General features: G+C 49.6%; 6 protein-coding genes across 6 annotated transcripts; 3 read left to right on the forward strand and 3 right to left on the reverse strand.

Annotated features, from left to right (window-relative positions):
- Positions 1-12: 12 nt before the first annotated feature.
- N7496_003517 (DUF5321 domain-containing protein) lies at positions 13-712 on the forward strand (the record flags this gene model as incomplete). Its single annotated transcript, XM_056696448.1, has 2 exons — positions 13-460; positions 537-712. 2 exons carry the CDS (start codon positions 13-15, stop codon positions 710-712), a joined length of 624 nt encoding a protein of 207 aa, XP_056558660.1.
- Positions 713-1,688: 976 nt separating this feature from the next.
- Positions 1,689-4,004, reverse strand: N7496_003518 (citrin; the record flags this gene model as incomplete). The annotated part of the gene is made up of 4 exons (XM_056696449.1): positions 1,689-2,239; positions 2,292-2,454; positions 2,523-3,704; positions 3,828-4,004. 4 exons carry the CDS (start codon positions 4,002-4,004, stop codon positions 1,689-1,691), a joined length of 2,073 nt encoding a protein of 690 aa, XP_056558661.1.
- Positions 4,005-5,640: 1,636 nt separating this feature from the next.
- On the reverse strand, positions 5,641-6,737 carry N7496_003519 (phosphatase PAP2 family protein; the record flags this gene model as incomplete). The annotated part of the gene is made up of 3 exons (XM_056696450.1): positions 5,641-6,351; positions 6,404-6,648; positions 6,704-6,737. Coding segments are annotated over 3 exons (990 nt in total), but the record flags the coding sequence as incomplete, so codon positions are not given.
- A 649-nt stretch (positions 6,738-7,386) lies between these two features.
- N7496_003520 (uncharacterized protein) lies at positions 7,387-8,232 on the forward strand (the record flags this gene model as incomplete). Its single annotated transcript, XM_056696451.1, has 1 exon — positions 7,387-8,232. The coding sequence occupies one exon, from the start codon at positions 7,387-7,389 to the stop codon at positions 8,230-8,232; it is 846 nt and encodes a 281-aa protein (XP_056558663.1).
- A 387-nt stretch (positions 8,233-8,619) lies between these two features.
- Positions 8,620-9,450, reverse strand: N7496_003521 (tetratricopeptide repeat domain-containing protein; the record flags this gene model as incomplete). Its single annotated transcript, XM_056696452.1, has 1 exon — positions 8,620-9,450. The coding sequence occupies one exon, from the start codon at positions 9,448-9,450 to the stop codon at positions 8,620-8,622; it is 831 nt and encodes a 276-aa protein (XP_056558664.1).
- Positions 9,451-11,752: 2,302 nt separating this feature from the next.
- On the forward strand, positions 11,753-12,112 carry N7496_003522 (uncharacterized protein; the record flags this gene model as incomplete). Its single annotated transcript, XM_056696453.1, has 1 exon — positions 11,753-12,112. The coding sequence occupies one exon, from the start codon at positions 11,753-11,755 to the stop codon at positions 12,110-12,112; it is 360 nt and encodes a 119-aa protein (XP_056558665.1).
- Positions 12,113-12,360: the final 248 nt, after the last annotated feature.

A 12,360-nucleotide genomic window follows, 5' to 3' on the forward strand; every position in this document is an offset into this window, starting at 1 on the left:
CCACACACAACAATGAGGCTACCACTCCGAATAAGGCCCTCAGGCCTAACGCGCAACCTCCTCTCCCACCCATCGCCGTCTCCCTACACAATCACGACCCCATGTCGCGCACCCCGCACCCGAACCTACGCTACATCCGAGCGTCTGCCCAAGATCGCAGATAGCTCTGTCTGGACAGCGATGGTACCACGGTTTATCCGGAACCGCAAGTCGCGCAAGCCCGGCGAATCGAAGGAGTGGAACCCTGCTACGTTTTACATTGTGATGTTTACGTTGATCGGGTCGCAGGCGATTCGACTGTTGACGCTGAAGAATGGGTATGCGGCGTACCGACGGTCTGCGGATGCCAAGATTGAGTTGTTGAAGGAGGTTATTGAGAGGGTGCAAAAGGGGGAGGAGGTTGATGTGGAGAAGTTGTTGGGGACCGGGGATGAGGGGAAGGAGTTGGAGTGGGAGGATGGTATGTTAATGATGGTTGTGGAGGTTTTGGTAGATGTGGATATGGATGTATACTGACTTTTTTTCGTGGCTTGCAGTTCTACGGCAGATTGAGCAGGAGGATGCCCAGTGGCATTCGCAACAAAAGGCTGCGAAGGAACAGGAGAAGGTTACGCCGGAGCCGGAAAAGAAGGACTCGAATGTCTCTGATACGGCGGGTGATAATGAGACTACGAAGAAGACGCAGTCGACACGCAAGGTGAACTTCTTCTAGGAAGAGGATATCACAAAATTATGTTTGAGCAACCAATTTCAGGAGTCGAGAGACTTCCTCGAGGTGCAATATGGGTGATCAGGAGCTCAACCTACGAGGCCTATACTAGTAATGCGTCGAGGATTATCGATCGTGAAGAGCTTCTCGAGGACACTCCTCTCAACCTACGAACTGGAGCTACGCATTGGCTTGCGAGCTTCCAATACCCTCTCGACATATCATCTCGACAACGGATCTTCAATCTCATGTATTATACTTGTATATACCAGTCCCAGACAGGGACTACCATCACAATTCCACCAAATGACCTCCTACGTACACTTTTATACATCTGCTACAGTCCCTCCAACCATCTCACATCTACAACAACAAGGGGAATAAACTTTGAACAGGAAAATCCGAATCTATCACTCTAGATCTAAGTACAACACAGAAACCCAAGTCCTACCAGGACCCAAGCGCTGCACACAACGATCCAAGAACCAAGACCAGGCATCACACATCTCCCACACAACCAGGGAACCAACCGACCAACCCCAAATCTATATATAGCCTTCACCATCCTTTTCTTCCCAGAATCTATCCTTTTTGATACAGTACAGTGCAACCCCCAGCCCACGCCGGGGATGAGAGAGATGAATCATGCAGTTGGGGTAGGCAGGATCTGAACCTGAGCCTGGAACAGGATCAAGAATATCCAAGCCAACACAAGCTCCCCGGATTCTTTTAGCACAGAAGAATTCAATGAGAAAAACGAAAATAAAGGGGAGCCATGCAAGACATGGAGAACCACCCCAAGATGAACAGGCCGTGAAAAAGACAAAAGAAAAACCGAGTAGGAACATGAAAAGAAACATTTGATGCTAAATGGATGGAGACGAGACACAAATGGTAAAAGAAACATCAAGGCACGCAACCCCGGAAAGTTTGAAAATCATATCGCTATGTAACCAAAGACAGGGACAGGGACACACAATCACTGCTTAGAAGCCTGCATGAATTTGGGCCAGTTCTCGGAGCGAGGGACCTGCACTCGGCCGATGTTCTGGTCCACATCCAGGATGAGCTTCAGCGCGTTCCTTGAGCGGAGGTAAGGCAGGGGAGCCTTGGCACCCTGGAGACCGACGCCGGGCTCGACCTGGCCGGTGGGGGAGACCTCGTGTTCGGCGCCGGGCAGGGGGAGCATCTTCTGGAGGACTTCGTAGGCGGCCAGGGTGAAACCGAACTGCGGTGAGGAACGCAGGATACGGGCTGGACCACCCTTGAAGAAGGCCTTGAGACCTTCCTCCTTCCACACCGTTGTGGCGCAGTGGCGCAGACCGGTGTATTTCGTCTCACCCTTGCGGGCTTCGACCTGCAGACGGGTCTTGATCACGTCGCAGGGGGTGGTCAGGTAGGCGGCGGGCATACCGGCGATGGCACCGGCAGTCAGGAGTTGAACGACGCCCAGCTTGTTGGTGGCGGTTTCGCCGAAGAAGTCGGACTTCAGGTGGGCGTATGTGGGGAAGTAGATGGCGGAGAAAGGCACTGTTGACTGTCAGATCCTTGTCAATACTCATTTATAGGTGATTGCTCTTACCATCACGAAGTAGACAGGCGCTGGCACCCTTGTATAGACCCACGAGACCGAGGTTCTTCACGATCCAGAGGGCAGAGCGGCGAGGAGCTCCCTCGACGTTCTTGGCAATCTCACCCTGGACCTGCAGACGAATCTTGACAATCTCCAGAGGATTGGTGAAAACCTGAAAAGAAAGAAATTGTTAACGTCAAAAACGATCAGCATTCATGGATATTTGTGTTCAAAACTCACCACTTGACAAGCACCGGCAGTACCACCAGCGAGAATCTCATGAGCATACCAGATCTTGCCAGTATCCTTGTCCGTGAAGGTGCCACGAACGAGATCGTTGACGGTCAGCTTGATAGCCTTCTCCGGGGCGACACCGATCAACTGCGGGATAACACCCGAGTACAGGCCAAGGAAACCCTCGTTCCGGATAACCTTCCTCGCGCAGTCGAGGGAGTTGTTGTAGAGGCGTTCACCGGGGAGACTGGACCGCTGGTTCTGCATACGGGTCTTGACCAGATCAATAGGGTACACCATAAAGGCACCGAAAGCACCGGCCAAACTACCCAGAGCAAAGTGGTGCGCCGACTCCAACAGACCGTGCAGGAAGCTCTTGGTCTTTGCGGCTGCCGCCTCTGCCGCCTGGCCCGCGACTGCGATAGGGATGCGCCATGAGGCGTCAATGACCTTAGCAAAGTCCTTTTGGGACAGACGGCCGGAGGGCGCATCCAGACCAGCAAAGTGGAAGAGAATGTCCGCCTCCAAGGGGGTGAACAGGGAGAAGCGGGTGACACGGGCGGCCTCGTTCAGGAAATCGGAGCGGGTGATCTTGCCGTCGCCGCTCTTGAGGGTGGCCTCACGGACGATCAGATCGATAATGTCCATCTCGCGCATAATGTTCTGGAAAGCGCGGACGATGGCGTAGGAGATCTTGTTGCTAGTCGAAATGTTGCACAGAGTAGGCAGGTTCTCGAGCAGGTGGTCGGAGAGCTTGTGCTGGGAGGTCTCCAGGATGATGCGCTGGAAGTCCTCGGGCTCAATGTAGCCATCGCCGTCTTTGTCGAAGATGTGGAAGGCCTGACGGATGCGCTCGCCCTGCAGGCCGCGCAGCATCTGGGAGAATTGGGGGTAGGTCATATCGTGGCGCGACTTGGTGCGGCCGGTATACAAAGAGGCCCATTCTGAGTTCCAGTCGAAGGGGATGCTGTCGGCACTCTTGGTCAAATTATACATTCCTTTGACGGTCTCCCATTTCACGGTACCGCTGCCGTCGAGGTCGAACAGGCGGAACGCAATCTCGTACTCTGCATCGGGCTTCGCAAGGAGGTTCTCGAAGGTAGCCCAGTCGGACAGGCTCAGCTTGCCGGATCTCCGTCGGTCTGCCACTCGGAAGAGGATGCCATATTGCTCGCGCTTGATTTTGTGCTGAATTGGTGAGGTGGGTTAGCCAGGTGTCAAGGTCTCGACGTGTTCGGACTTCGATGCGAGGGAACGAGAACGAGGCAATAGAGAGAGGGATTGAAAAGAAGATGCAACGGCGATACTCACATAGTCCTCCTGCTTAGGAGCAACGGCATTAATGAAATCATCCTCGGCCATGAACAACTCGCCATTTTCATCCTTCTGCGCGTGGCGCAAGAAGTTGGAGCGGGCCTGGTGTGACAGCTCGGGGGCCTCTGTGCTGCCGACCAGCGTTTCCTTAACGGTATCCTTGACGCTCGCCATTGTGTCACCGAACAGGATTGTAGGACCAAAAGGTGAAAGTAACAGGGAGCAACCCGAAAGCGAAAATCCACCACACAAACAACTGGGGGAAAGGGAGGGGGAGAAAGGGCGAAGATCGAAGGTGGAGAAACGGGGACCGGGTTGAGTCAAAAAGGAATGATGAACCCGCCGCTGATTATTTCGCGATAATAATAGAGAGAGGAACCCGAAACAAACGAAGATTTGACTTTTTTGGTTTCTTTTTTTTTCTGGTGATTAGACTAAGAATGAAAGAATTGTAAACTTGCGAGAGCAATTGTCAGATGACTTTCAATCTGATTGCCCAAGTGTACTTACAGTTGTTTTTTGGCCACGCGAGTATGAGTTTTTCACCGCCTCCCCCTGGGACCTGAAGGCCTTTTTCGGAGGCGATTTACCCGCGATCGGGCGGCCGACTCGAACACTACTCCGTACGTAAAACCCGTACTCCGCATTTCATAGAAGACTGAATTATAGCACTGGAATTCTTAGTTATATAGCTATACATCTTATATCTATAGAATTGATCAGATCAGCTCTACTATCCCAAGATAGTATCTCCTTAGATCCAGTGGCAGAAAAAAGGAATTTTACGGAGAAGCCTTCTTTGCCACCACGAGCCACGGTTAAAAAGAAATACTCCAGCCAATAATGGACCGAGCCCCTGGAACCAAAAGATACAGTCAGCATGAATGATCAAATAATAAGTATAGTAACTAAATATAATAATTAATTCAAACAATATCATCCTACAGTACATCGTCCTGGGGTAATATTAATATGGAGTATAATGTGTACTGTATATCTCCAACTATCGTGCTAATATCACTAGCGTACTAGCTATGGTCCAGGTGACCATCCGAGATCTTCGGAAGGGTGAAACCGGAGCCGGTCATATTTCACATGTCCTCGCAGTCCAGTATGAGAGAAAAAAAAAAAAAAAAACGCCCACGATAACTCTCGGGTGCCGCCGTGATCGGTGCGGAGCAACGGGTCCGCAAGTTCTGGAATTCTGGAATTCTGGACAGGCCACAAAAAAAGTTGGAGACAGTCTGGAGTCACTAGTACGATTGGACCAATTTCCCCTCTTTCACCCCGAGTCTCGGCTTAACTCCGCCGTTGGTCTCTCCGCAGCTCTCCTCACCGTGGCTGAAATGGGGAAAGATCCTTGGGGGGGGAGGGATCCTACGGAGTACATACTGTAGGTAATAATATAATAGGACTACGGTAGCTAGTTATGCATAAGGGTTCTAGATTTAGGCAATAGTATCGGTTGAATAGAGCTGTGCTCTTGGTCTTAATAATAATCAAATAACTAATACCATTCTACCCCCATAATTAACCCCCAGAGAATAATGCCCGAGGTTTAGACCGCATGCCTCTCCTCATACACCGACGCTTAAACCTGCCTATTGCGGTACACCAGATCTACCACGGCCTGCTCCGGTCTTCATAAAGCTGTCAATAGCATCAATCCACACAATTGGGATCTCTCCACGAGGTGACACTCCAATCCGACCGGAAATACCAATAACGAAACCCGACAAAGTACCCATCCCATAATCCCCAAGTCCGATAGACTAAACAAAAAGCACCTCGGTATACCTGCCTACTTACCAGATCCCTGCCGAGGCTTCTCCAATCTAATCAAACGAAACAACACCCTCTCAACCGGTAACAGCATCAACATCACCCAATTAAACCAATACGCACACCCAACAACCACAACGCCAACCACCATATCAAGAACGAAATGATTCGCGGTCGCAATCACCGTCCACCCCATCAAGACGGGCCACAACATCGCAACAACCCGAAGAAACACGTGCGGACTATACACACCCAGACAAAACGCGATAAACACCGAATTACCAAAATGCAACGACGGCATCGCGGCAATGGTTAATTGGAATTTATTCCTCGTCCACGCAGACCCGGAATCTCCTCTATGAAGTACGTCGATGAATCCGAAGTCTTCCGGGAGGAGTCGCGGAGGTGCGCATCGCCAGAGTGACAGGATTATGAAGGCGATGACGTTCATCAAGGCTAGGGTGCGTCGGATAGTCTGGTATCTGTTGGTTGGGAGGTAGGTGTAGGTGTAGACGTAGAATGCGACACCGAGAACGATGTGGGAGTAGTATATACCCCCGAGAATGTCCATTAGCCGGGGTGCTTTGGTGAGGATGAATCGCTGGACGGGGAGTTCAATGTCGATGTGTAGGTGGTGCTCGAAGGAGAGGATTTGGATAGCGAGGTTCTCGGCCTTGGAGAAGATGGCTTCGTTGTTGGCGATGACTCTTGCTGAGATCGCTCGAGCGCCTTGGTATATCTAGATCGTGTCAGATGCTGGACAGTATCATGGAATGTGGGTAGTTGCGCACCCAGTAAATGAGCAGCCAGTACCATATCTCCAGAAGGAATGGATATCGCGCCAGTGCGCGGGATTGAAGTGAGAGTCGAGGTTTGCGTCCGGATGTCTCGGTCACCGTGTCTTCTCCGGGCTCGCCATCCTGTTCTTGCTCAATGTCGGCTTCGTGCAAGAGTGGTGCGCAGATAGGGTCATTGACAAAACGACGATCATGGCGCCGGTTGATCCATGCCCCGAGGGTGAATATAGCCGCGATCGCTGTATTCATTTACATGAGCATCCTAAAGTTCATCGGTACTGGCGGCTGACTTACCACCGGGCTCGAGGACGTTTTTCAGGATACCCATGGCATGACGACGCTGACGGGGGGTAGGTAAGGAATAATTTGAAGAGCACGATGCTCTGATTCCAATCTCACAGATGTCAATCTTAGTATCTAGTTTAGGTTCCAGTTTGGGGAAGAATAGTGAACGGTACTCTGTGAGGAAAGAGCTGAAAGAGCCACTCGACATACCCCGGCTGTCTCGGGAGTGGCTGTCTGCAATCCACGTAGATCCCCGTCAGCTGCAGCGCTATTGGTTGATATCTCTAACAAATTCTACTAAGCTGTTGACTGATCGTGTGATCCGGATGTAGGCCTTGGATTTTTTGCATCTGACTTGTTCAACATGGAAATCGTGGCTTGGGGACGGCCTAAATATTGTACAAGCCTGGTTGGGCCTTGAGTCAGGTATAAGCATTTTTACTGAATCACACGATGGTGTCTTTTTCAGACTTATACTCGGTACACTTTAGAGGTTAGTTAGATATGGACCCTGAATCAGTTCAATCGATAAGAAAAGGGTCTAACGAAAAGTAGTGCCCGCTTAGCAACAGACCCCACCATAGCAAGCGATGCGGCTGATTATGTCTGTAGGCTCGCGCCAAAGACTTGTTATAATTCAGTTTCCTATCTTCTCATGAATCATAACCAACCTCCCTTCTCAAAAGCAAAAAATGGAACTACCCGCCAAACAACCAGCCTCGACACGAGCTCTCGCCCTGCCCGAGATCATCACATCAATAATGCACCAAATGGACATGCGCACACTAATCACCGCCCAACGCGTCTGCCAAACATGGAATAATCTCATCAAATCTTCACGATCACTACAACAAGCCCTCTTCTTCCTCCCAGATGATACTCTAGACCCCACCAAACCCCGAATCTACAACAACCTCCTCGCAGAAATATTCCCCTCATTCTTCCCCCACATCACCAGCACTTCAACCGAACAAACAACCCTCACATCCATAACATTCGTCTCCAACCACAAACCCCTCAAGAAATATCTCCAACCCGAAGCAAGTTGGCGACAAATGTTAACAACCAACCCGCCAATCCGCACAATCGGACACCTCTCCTACGCAACGGGAATGATGGGCTTAACCTGGACCCAACAAAAAGCCTTACCCCAGAAGCACGGCCTCCGCATGGGAACATTATTCGAAATGCTTATTAGCTTGGATCGATATGATTGGAACAATTCGTCTATATGGATTAGTTTCGGGGGTGAAAGGCCCGTGAATGCACCGTCGGAATTGTTTCAGACGGGTTATTCGTTGAATGCTGATAGGATTAATGAGGATTGGCAGCTCATGTTGCATGAGATGGATTTTGTGCTTGTAAGTGGTGGAAATACGGATTGTACTGATCCTACGGAAGTGGATGATCCGGAGTGGGTGAAGAGTGATGACGAGGTTGTTTGGGAGGGGGTTGTTGCTTGTTATGAGGAGTTGGGGGTGAAGATGTCTGGTTTACCGATGGAGACTTATAATGAAGGGTGGGCGATGTGGGAGTAGTATTCTTTTGGGATGAGGGGTTTTCTTTTGTGATTGTCGTCTTGCTCGTGGAGAGGTGGACTCGCTTGGGATATCCACGCTGATGGAGAACTTTCTGTCTGAAAATGTCTATATTCATGTCTCAAGGAACAGGGAGAAATAGAAGCTCCAACCATGCGGGGAGCGGATATCCTAAATGGTCAAATTGAATACAAGAACCCATTATCGTCCGGGCCAAAAATGCTTATGAAAGAAGATTCAACGCTGGAGCTACCATGTCCTGACTTCATCTCCGTCACAATCGTAAATGCATGTCATGTCACATAATCGAGGAGCGAGCCGGCTTATTGTTGGCTCGGTTCCAATCAGGAGTACACCTGGTCATTTCATGTCTTTTTTTTCGTCTGGTTAGATCCACATTCGACTGATATCAAAGGTGTAGACTCTTACCTGTGCTAAGCGGGCCATATCACGAGCAAACATATCCGCACACTCTCGAAGAGGGACGGATCTATGTTGAATCGACTCGGCAATTCGCGTGATATCTCCAGGCACACCTCCAGATAAGCTCGCTATCTTCATCAAGGCTTTCTGATCAGTCCGACTCAACCTTCCATCCGCCCCTAGTACCAGCCGTTGTAAAAGGGCAGTCGCTTCGCCCGTAGAAAGAGGATCCAAATCAATGCCCGGGCCATCCTCAAAGAAATAATCTCTCGCCGCATAACTCCGACTCGTAATCAAAATGGATCCATTCCCACCACGAGGAATATAATCCGCAATAACATCCAAATCATCGGCATTATCAAAGATTAATAACCACCGACAATTCACACCCCAATCCACGCTTTTCTTGGGATTATTCAACCAAGCTTTCGCAAGTTTCCTCCTTGATTCGGGCGTGGGATGGCTATATGTATTTGCAAGGCCTAAGTAGCCCGGGATTTGACAAAAGTCGGTCATCAATTCTGCCGCACTACCAGCATGCAGCCAAAACACAGCCCCGAATTGGCTTCGTCTTGAGTAGGCATATTCAATGGCTAAATCGGTTTTGCCCATCCCGCTTTCTCCACAGATGGCAAAACTGCGGATACTGTTCATATCTGCTGGGAGAGACGTTTCTTGAGGAAGTAGGTAGTCATCCATCGAATTCAAGATGTGATCTCGACCCACAAAGTTGCGGTTTCGTGATTGATCTGCGAGTGCGAAGCAGGGGAGATTCCAATTTCCAAGGCTCAACATGCGATTATTCAGTTGGTGGCTGAGGTAGTGCCCATAATCCGAGAGTGAAAGACTGGGTATACTGCATTCGCTGTGGTGACATGGCCCCGTACATGGCTGACGAGACATTGTAAAGGTACGCATGTTGCAAGAGAGAAGGATCCAAAGGACGCGAGAAAGAAGTTGTGTCTCTTTAAGCCTAGTCGGGACTTTTGTTTGTGATTATTTCATCGTACGTCCCTCTCAGTAGCGGACAGATGAAGTGGATTCGGAGGGATATGAAATCGCAAAGCAGGGAGGCAGGAGGAGCAGCTGAAATGAAATCTCCAACTCATATTCTTTGTTTCTGGTGGCCGACTAGTGATGCAGAAAAAATTGCCAAGTGTGGGAATACTCCTCTGACCAACGTCGAGTTCTTTTTCGTGATTCGCGCTGTAATATCGTTGCCACGTTTGAGATATTTCGTATGATCTTTTTTTTGGTTTCCAGAAGCAAGCGGAGAAGACTCCTTCCTGATTGGGATTAGTATTCCCGGTTTGAAAGCTTACGAAGCTCTTGCGTGGGGAAAAGTCCCCCCCACTTCGGAGCAGAACCCTCGCACTAACTGGCTTGATGGCTGTACTGGGCTTTAACGGCTGGAAGAGTCCTACCGGTGGTTTTGAAGGGTTGAAATTGTGGCCGATGTTAAAGAATGTAAATAGTTAGGGGAAGTATACTTCTTCATGAATGTAGAATGGTCATTTTTACAGCCATAGTCAAATATTAGCGTGCTATACTATATTCTACCTGGCGTAGAGCCATCTAATTGACATCGCCTTCTAAACTTAATCAATCGGGTCCACAACCACGCTAGTTTGATTTTGGAAAGAGGCTCTTCCGCCTGCTTCCTAACTCTGCGACATAACTAGTCATACTGTCATTAATGTTGCGGGAGAGAGCCTCGCCGTCCCGAAGATCTCCCTTTCGGGCAACAGTCTCGCTCGATTCCCCCTCGGTCTTCATTAAAAACGGGCGCTAGTCAAGATGCACCAACCTTTTTAATTCTGAGCATTATCTACCGACCACGAGGAGCCACTGTCTCTCCTTATCAATCAATTTACTAGAAATCTTCCCTTGTTCATAGATGACTTTTGCTATAGCCTTGGTCATACCGAATCTGCTTTTTCCCCCTCAGACCTCCTTCTCTAGTCGTCCAAGGTCCTCTTCGAATCAACGCAGACTGCCAAAGCATCGGTACTTTTGTTTCCGTATGTATAACTTGCTTCACGAGTCAGTACAAAGCATATCACAAAGTACGACTGAACACTATTTGTACAAAGTCTACATCTCAAAGAACCTAATTACTCCAGCCTTATTGCTTAAGTGGATATATGCTACCGGAGCCATGTGCCGAGGGACGTTTGACAATGGTCCCACATCATAAGACGCACTACGGAGTACTACAACAGTATATATACCAATCGGCAACCCTTATCCAATGTGACTTCAATCTGAAATCATACCGAGCGACCGAGGACTTTCCTCTGCCAGTCAGGTTCCCTCCTTGACCTGGTGGGAGTGACAACGCGGAGATAGTCACAGTAATGCAGGTGGCTCTCCCGGCCGTGTGTTCGGCATTTTGGACCGGCCGCAGGACACTTTCGAGGTGATGTCTACTCCTTCCTTATTCAAATTCATGACTTGGGACTGGTCGAAAGAGTTCTGCCTTCCAGCCACCGCTGTTGATGCCTGAGGGGTCTGCGAGAATGGGTGCGTGTGGCTGCAGGGCAGACCAGGCCATCACGGCTCATCACATCCTCTTGAGTCCGAGACTAGCCAGAATCAATGACTATTGGACACGGCAACTGGCTGGACATATCTAGCCAGCCTCGCAAGGTTGGGACTAATGCGTGATGAGGGGGTGATTGTGCGGTGTGTTGCATAGGCTGGGCGCGTAGACTGCGGGCGATGGTTGGCTGCCAGCTTTTCTTCCCCCGCCCGCGACTCAGTATATAGCCGCCCGCATCCACCTCAGGGACCAGTTCTTCTTCGTCGTTTCTGCATCGTTGTTTGAGATTTTCTATTTTCTTCTCTTTCTATTTTCGTCCGCGCTTCGTTCTGGCTGGTCCAAACGAGCTTTTTTTTTCGACTTGCCTATCCCCCACAGATTGTATCTTTCTAAGTCTACAACGTCAATAATCGTCTTTTCTCTCTCTCTCTTCATACTTCCATCTAGGTTTATTCTTCGTTGATCGAAGTTGAAAACCTGCGATAACAATCCTACATTTATCATCTTTATAACAAACAAATTCCAATCCTCCGTTCAGTCAATTTTTTATTCAAAATGCTTCGCTCCGCCGCCAAACCCAAGCTTTCCTTGAGCATCGCTACTGCCAATACCGCGCGACCCTCTCTATCATTGAAGTCACCAGTTGCCCCTCGTACTCCAATTTCGCCAGCGAGCCCTGCAACCAAGCGTTTCTCTACTTTGCAAGTTCCAAGTTACTCTTATGTCAACTCGTGCTCGTCAAAGAGCATCCTCAAGAAGAACTCGGCGGTTCGACCAAGTGCCGCAGACAAGCGCATTCAGTTCAGTGGCACCCCCACTGTCCACTGCGTGACCCCAATTGAGAACACCGATGAATACTACGGCAAGCATACCAAGATTTCCCGAGAAGAGCGACGATGGATGGTCCGCGAGTGAACTGTCTCTTGTGTTTCAGTGTGCCTGAACACCAATGAAACGACTCTCCAACCATCACGATAAATGCTTGACCTTGGGAATACCAACGAACCTCGAATTGATTCATGAAGACTTCATCGATTCTCCAAAATGGCACACCAGGCCTGCCGCAGACCAGCTTTGAGCCAGCTCAACCAATACCGATCCGGTGGTGTTGTGCCCGCTTCCTGACAGCTCAAGCTCCCTCCAAATGCAGCCTCGGTCTATTC

Source organism: Penicillium cataractarum (assembly GCF_028827025.1).
Source record: "Penicillium cataractarum strain IBT 29864 chromosome Unknown utg000002l, whole genome shotgun sequence".
Classification (NCBI taxonomy): domain Eukaryota; kingdom Fungi; phylum Ascomycota; class Eurotiomycetes; order Eurotiales; family Aspergillaceae; genus Penicillium; species Penicillium cataractarum.